The sequence below is a fragment of the Pteropus alecto genome, unplaced genomic scaffold (genome assembly GCF_000325575.1).
Source record: "Pteropus alecto unplaced genomic scaffold, ASM32557v1 scaffold14, whole genome shotgun sequence".
NCBI lineage: Eukaryota > Metazoa > Chordata > Mammalia > Chiroptera > Pteropodidae > Pteropus > Pteropus alecto.
The window spans coordinates 9,036,008-9,043,844 of NW_006436810.1; the positions used below are offsets into that span (position 1 = coordinate 9,036,008).

Consider the following 7,837-nt stretch of genomic DNA (forward strand, 5'->3'; position numbering starts at 1 on the left):
CCAATCTCTATACACCTTGCCAGATTTCACCTTTGCTTTACCCTTTTTTCTTTAACAGATAACCCCTGTGACCTTGTTTTTTAGGCTATTCCTGATTCTTTTATTCTTGATCGTGGAAAAGTAAGAAGCTTTATTGCATTCATAACAGGATTTGTGGTGGAAAATAATGCTCTGTTGCAGGAAGGGAAGGGTATGTTGTTTATGCTTGATTTATTTTTTACTCTAGATTAATCACAAATACCCAGAAAGACGACTGCTTGTGGCAGAATCCTGTGGAGCCTTGGCACCTTACCTTCCTGTAAGAATTGTCATTTTTTTCTTAAAAATTTTCTTTTTAATAATAGAGAAACCTTCTATCAAGTGTCTCGTACATTTTAATCCAGATTCTCCTAGGGCATACTGTCCTAATAAAGGAAAAAGATAAGCCAAAAAGAAAAGGCTCACATTGATGCGATATGGGAGTGCAGACAGGTACATTAACCATTGATTTTGCAAGAATGTAAATACATTAAATTGTATCAGCACTTCTCAAAGTGCGGTCCCAGGACACTGCGGGGAGTTCCTTGAGATCCTTTCATAGAGATTCATGAGGTGAAAATTATTTTCAGAATAATATTAAAACATTTTTTTGTCTTTTTCTCTGGGTTGACACTTACAGTGTTGGTGCAAAGTCGTAATGGGCAGCAGTGCCCGTGCATTAGTGCGATCATGGCAGTGAGACCCAAATGCGCAGATAATATTGTATTCTTCACTGCCTCGCACTTGCAGACAAAGCCAGTTTCCCTTAGAATAAGCTTGATAAACAGTTAAAATAGTCTACTAAATTTTGACCCTCGAGTGTGCATCTCTTTAATATTCCTTGCAATAAAATAAAAAATACTAATATCAAGCCATTTTGCTGCATTCTGAAGTTTGATGGCTGTTACATGAAAACAACATTCTGCATAGTTTGAGTTGTGAGCTGAACTGGTCACTCTTTTTCATGGGTTACTGACTTACTTGACAGACTACTGATTGACAAACGAGCTATGGTTATTAAGACTTGGGTATTTGGCAGACATTTTTATGAAAATGAATGAAACAAACGTATCATTTCAAGTAAAACAAGAAGATAACATTTATTGTGAATGATAAAATTGGACCTTTGAAGTGAGAACAAGAATTTTGGAAAACTTGTATCTGTCACCATGATCTTGACAGTTTCTACATATGTAAACTTTTCTGAGGAGGTCAGTGGTGACATTAACATGTGATTTTTTGAGATTATAATAAAATGTGTCCATATTGAAGAATATCTGCATAACTCTGTGGTCCAATATTTCTCAAATGACCAATGCATAATACTTAAAATCATGCATGGGGAAAAAACAGAGGCAAAGATAGATCAGTGGAATTTAATATATCAGAGTTTAAAGAGCTTGTTAGCAATAAACTATATCATGGTTTTAGATCCCACATTGCAACTAATAAGAAACTATCACTTGTCCAGTTTGAGTGTAGAATCAAAGTAAAATGTCTGTTCACATTAGGAAAGGCTATTAAAATACTCCTTCCTTTTTCAATTACATGTCTGCATGAGGCCAGATTTTTTTAAATACTTCAACCAAAACAGCATATCACAACTGAATGCAGAACAGATAAAATCTACAGATCTTCTTTTAAGTCAGACATTAAAGAGATTTGCGACAAAATGTAAAACAATGCCATCCTTCTCACTAATTTTTGTTTTATTGTTTTCATTAAAATGTTATTCGTGTTAACCTAATGAGTTTATTGTTACTTTCAAATGAATTGATACATGTTTTTTAATTTCTCAGTTTTAATTTGTAATGTGATAAATGTCAATAGATATTACCTACCCAAACAAAAGCTGTTCGATGCGCTCATTAATTTTGAAGTGACTAAAAGAATTCTGCCACCAAAAAGAATGAGGGCCCTTGGACTGTTGTGCCCCTTTAGGTATCTTCTCTTAGGTCCAGGGCTTAGACAGGTGGAGGGATGAGGTGACATCACTATTATTTTAAGTTAAACAACCATAGTTTAAAGCAAAGCTTGACAAACTACAGCCTGGAGACCAAATCTAGTTCTCAGCCTATTTTTGTAAATAGTTTTCTTGGAGCACAGCCACACACATTTGTTATGGATTGTAGATAGATATACATGAGTGAGTTTGAGCATCCTGTTACCTGATGTTCCAAGACAGAGATGAACATCACATGCTCGCAAAGGATAAGTGAACTTTCACGCTGCTCCTAGTACTAGAATGCCAGCAGCATTAACAAGAGACTGAATGTGTCTTCCATGAATCTTCCTTTGCCTTATACCTGACTATAACTGGTAATAGTAGAACCCCGGTATGGTCACGGCTTCGGTGGAGTAATGCCTCCTGAATTGTCCCGTGGGTTCCCTGTGGCATACTGAGGCTGCCACGGCTGACCTCCGCCCAGATCAGTGTGACGCATGCACCCAGATGAAGTTTATGTACCTCTGTCCTATAGCCCATCCTCATATCAACCAAGAAGGCAACTTTTAAACCAATATTTAAATGAATAAAGTATCTTAAAGTTAAGATACTGTAAGACATTGGTGCGGGGGGTGGAGGCGGAGGGAGCAGTTTTTACCCTAAAGGATAAATAACAAGGCCGTACGGAAAGACATGTTCACCAACCTAAATGTGATTAAAATTTGCTAAAATTATATATATTCTTTCTAAAAAGTCAAAACAAAGACTAGGTCATTTAAAAATGATTATATCCTCCATCTTGATTTTAATCTAACCATTATATGTAAAAAGAACCTGAACAAATTTAGGCTTTAAAGAATTTTATAAATTAATCAAGTTATAAAAATGGTACAAAGAACAGAAGGAAGGACATAATGATAACTCTTTATTCTACCCTCAGCCATTAATTAGGCGAAAATATTCTTTAATATTATTTAACTGTGGAAAAATTGCATCAAATTAAGACAATATTATTGGTGCATTATTAAATAGCATCTGAAAATATCAATGCAGTTCTTGCAAAAGTACTTTTAAAATTTATTCTCATACTTTATCTTCCTATTCGAATTTTTTACCTCAGTTCCTCAAAAAATAGGAACACCAGGATTTTATAATGTTGCCACACTCCTACCCCAGGCAAATGTTTTGATTACCGGCGAGATGTTTGAGAGTTACAGCCCCTCCTGTTGCTGTAACTCTCAGCGCTTTTCTCTGAGTTGAACAGGTGGTGGCAGGCGAGTCCTTGTGCGTTTATAGAACGTTGACTGTGGGTTTCCCAAAAGTGCCTGCCGCTGCACTGTGCTCTGCAAGGGTTTGCACATGTTTCTCAAGGGTATAAAAACATGCTGGGAGAAGCCTAATTCCGAACTCAGAGTAGTTGTTATACCTCTAGACAGGGAGGGTAGAGGAACGGGAGGAGAGTGGAAGAGAGCCATGCTTTAGTTATAGCAGTAACGTTTTATGTCTTCAGAAAATGAAGACTTGAGGCAAACATATTAAAATAAATGTTAATGTATCTGAGTTTTGCATACGTGGCTGTCTATCATATTTTCTATATTTTTCTGCTTCTAGTATAAATAGCAAAAACCTGTTCTTGTTTATTTTCAGAAAGAAATTCGTAGCTCCTTGGTTCTTTCAATGTTGCAACAGATGTTAATGGAAGATAAGGCAGATTTGGTAAGAGAAGCTGTGATCAAAAGCCTCGGTATCATTATGGGATACATTGATGATCCAGACAAATATCAACAGGTGTGTTTTTTAGAATGAACTCCACTTACTCCATTTTAAAATTCCAAGTAATATTCCAAATCTCTGATTCCAATACCTTATAACCTAGAGTAGGGATGGCAGTTATGTCAACTTTAACCGGTTGGAGTTGGCTGCCTGGTTTCAATTCTGCAATTCAAAGGAAAGCATGCTATGATTCACTCACAGTGTTCGCCACAGCTTTGTGGCAGGAAATTGGCAACAAACGTGCATGTTTGCTACCCTTCTCCTTGGTTTCTTCATCCATGGATGCGTGACATTTTCTCTAAGAAAATGGGAAGGGTAGGATGGCTTTCTTTCTTGCTTAAAATGTTTTCTAAATGTACTGCAATGTATACTTATTACTTTTTATTGAGTTTTTTAAGTTTATTCTTTTAAAAATCTATATTTTGCCTGTTTTTATTTTTGTTTTTTGTCGTTGTTGTTGTTTTCTGGCAGGGTTTTGAATTGTTGCTGTCAGCCTTGGGTGACCCCTCAGAAAGAGTAGTTAGTGCAACACATCAAGTATTTTTACCGGCTTATGCTGCCTGGACTACAGAACTTGGGAATTTACAGTCTCATCTCATACCTACATTGCTGAACAAGATTGAAAAGCTTCTCAGGGTAATTGCTTCCTTTGTTTACATAGTTTATAGAGTTTGAAAAGGTGTGTTCTAAGGTGTCTTAAAAGAATGTTGGGGAACAAAGACAGAAAGTACCACTTAACCGAACATTCTAATAAATTACCAGTTAAAGATTCTACTGGTCTGGAGCCAAGAGAGATTTGAGGAAGTTTCATTTTGGTGAAGCTAGAGGAGAAAAGACATGATCTGAGTTTGTTAGCTGAAATAGCACCTTCGTGGAACTATTATTCACACTTATTAAGAAAGCTAGCTCTTCCTTGCCTTTTCAGAGACTTAAATATTTTAGGTAAAGTGTATGCTCCGGTGCCCAGAGGTAACTAAAATATGAGTCTCAGAATCTTTCTTATTTACACAATGTCAGAATGCTTTAACTCTTTATTTTATTTACTTCAGTAATTTTCTCACTTTTTAAAAGGAACTTTCCATTCTTTCCAAGTAAAAGAATTGAAGAAAAATTGAAGAAACAGTAGAAACTTCTTGATCTAATTTTGATACTAAAAGTCTCTTAGAGTCTAGAAGAAAAACTAACATTTCTTTAATGCCTAATATATGCCATTAAGGTAGATACTTTATTTATAAGATATATAATTTTGTTATTATAACCCTTTGAATTACATTTTGTTTTTTTTTTGTGTTTGGTAACTGCGTATTTAAGTAACTTCCCCAGGATCCCACAGCTGTTAAATGACAGAACCAGGTCTATTATGTCTCACTTCAAACTCGCCCTTTCTACCCCAAAATTTTAAAGGACCTATAAAGCTTTGTAACTACTCTGTAGGTGGTTTTATATATATATAGATATAATTTAAAAATTGAACTTTTTTTTTGGAAATTTCTAAATGAATATTAAAAAACTAAATGGACAACTACAGTGAAGTATTCCTTTTTGTGAAACCTAGGGAATTTTTTTAAGTATTTTTCTGAATGTTTGCATTCCTTCTATCTGAGAGTTATTCATGCCTGATTTTTCTTATTCCAATTCATAACATGAGTAATTCCACATTGCTACTAAACATATCTGCAGTATTCAACATAAGTAGTAGTTCTTCCATGAAGAAATTAACTAATTTAGAACTGAGTCGATAACGTAGAACTTAGTAAATAACTCGCATATCTGACACCATTGCTATTTTATCTAGTGACAACATCTCAAGTGGATTTGAACAGCAATAAATGTTTTTATCTCTAATAACTCTGGTTTTCACTTTAATATTTGGTTTCTGTTTACCATACTGAACCTCCTTACTCTTTTTTTTTCTTTCTGTTGTCTCTTGTTTCCCTTTGAAATTTTTCCTCCTATATTTTATCTCTGTGTTGAATTATTTTAAAGTGCATTCAATGCTGTCAAATACAGATTTCACCAGATCTATAAAGAGATATTAGAAGTAGAAGAGGGAAAGTAGCAAGCACTGCTGCTGGTTTAATAGCTGAACATTTAAAATGATTCCTATGGCTCACTTTAATTTCTTTATCTTGACTTATAAAATTTCAAAAGATAAGACCCTCTTAAAAGAAAAAAAAAAACCTATAAAAGAAGTTCCATGCAAATGGCAGTGATTGATGTTCACCCTAAAGTTTTCCATATAAAAGATTGTGGTACTTCTACAGTACATTGGTGCTCTTTACATTTTCATATGCTTAGAGAAATTAAGGTGAGAAGAATGGACATCTCCATTAGGTGTTATGCCATGAATCTAACATACAGGTCCTCAAATGTTTTATTATTTGCCATAGAAAAGAAAAGCATCATAAATATGTGATTTCAAAAGACTAAAATTTGCTTCCACCTCCTTATGTTTCAGGAAGGAGAGCACGGGCTGGATGAACATAAGCTCCACATGTATCTTTCTGCCTTGCAGTCCTTGATCCCATCTCTCTTTGCATTAGTGCTACAGAATGCACCTTTCTCCAGCAAAGCCAAGCTTCATGGTGAAGTGCCACAGATAGAAGGTACTGAATTCAAACTGTGGATGGAAGATGTAGAATATTAACAGCTTAGCTTCCCAAAGAATTGTTTTTGATTAAAATTCTAGAAATCACATTTTATGACAGTATAATTACTAAAATGTATTATAGGAGTGGAATCTCGTGATCATAGATCTAAGGTAAACTATATGCCTTCGTTTTTGATGGATAAGCCTCATGGTATTATTTTATAATATTTATTCTTTCTTTCAACTCTTCATCTATAGTCTTTTTATAACCTTTTTTCCTGTGGCTAAAATAAGTGTTTTCTTTTATTACTAGAGCCGAATCAGTGAAAAGATTCACTTAATAATTACAAGTGCCAGTTTATAAAGTTTGTCATTTGCACTTTTTCTTTCTTTTTTCTTCCCCAGCTGTTTTATCTTATTTTCTGTAGGGGAAGGTGAATGTATTGCTCTTTCCTACTATGTCCTTGAACAGAATATAAGCATTTGGGGCAGAATTTTTTTTTTCCAAAGAAGGAATATGACTTATTTTCAGAAATACATGAAATTGATAGCAAAAGCCAGAATTCTCTTATCTCAGTGTCCAGCTAACCAGTAAGTGACTTTTGGTCCATGCCACTCGGTGATTCCACTGCTGCTGTCCCCCAAGATAAATGGTTGTAGACAAGCTATTACTATGTATGAGATCCCTTTGCAGCTTTTTCAGATTTGTGAAATTATCTATGTCTCTTACTGGCTTTCTGAGAGACAAAAGAATTATACCATCGAGAACATCAACAGACACTTGATTTTTTTAGAATTGCAGTTTTCACATAAAGGAAATTGTGAGTTACCTGTAATCTTAGGGATTTGAAGCAGCACGTCTAAGGATACACGAAACACAGCACGAAGGTGTATACTATTTGAGTGTCAATTTTACTTAGAAAATTGAGAATGGATAGGGGTGGAACATGTTTTCGAATATTATTAAGAAGAATGAAAATTCACACTTTTAAGTCTTCATAAAGCACTCACAGCTGGCCACTCGACATTCTACCCCTTCACTCATTAAGGTAGTGCATCTGCCTAGGGACTTTCCTGTCTTTCTGATTTCCTCTTTCTTTTTCTGTCTTGCTGGATTGGTTTGCTAGGACTGTCATGACAAAGTACCACAAACTGAGTGCCTTCATGAAAGAAATGTATTGTCTCACAGTTCCGAAGGCTTGACGTCTGAGGTGAAGGTGTCAGCAGGGTTGGTTCCTTCTGACAGCCGGGAAAAGCTGCTCCATGCCTCTCTCCTGGCTTCTGGTGGTTCGCTGGCAGGCTTTGGTACTCCTTGGCTGGTAGAGGCATCACCCAGATCTCCGCCTTCATCTTCACATTCTGTTCCCCCTGTGTGTGTGAGTGTGTGTGTGTGTCTGTGTCTGTGTCTGTCTGTGTCTGTGTCCAGATTTCCACTTTTTATAAGATCAGTCATATGGGATTAGAGGCCCACCCTTCTCCAGTATGAGCACATCTCATCTAATTACCTCTCT

At 35.7% G+C, this 7,837-nt stretch overlaps 1 protein-coding gene across 2 annotated transcripts in view; it reads left to right on the plus strand.

The window, feature by feature from the left end:
- KIAA1468 (KIAA1468 ortholog) overlaps positions 1-7,837 on the plus strand; it is a 95,279-nt gene that overhangs the window by 54,606 nt on the left and 32,836 nt on the right. For both annotated transcript variants that reach the window (XM_006913714.3, XM_006913715.3), the window contains exons 13-16: positions 227-298; positions 3,611-3,751; positions 4,208-4,372; positions 6,195-6,342. In XM_006913714.3, coding sequence (XP_006913776.1) covers positions 227-298; positions 3,611-3,751; positions 4,208-4,372; positions 6,195-6,342 — 526 coding nt within the window. The remainder of the gene's footprint in view (positions 1-226; positions 299-3,610; positions 3,752-4,207; positions 4,373-6,194; positions 6,343-7,837) is intronic.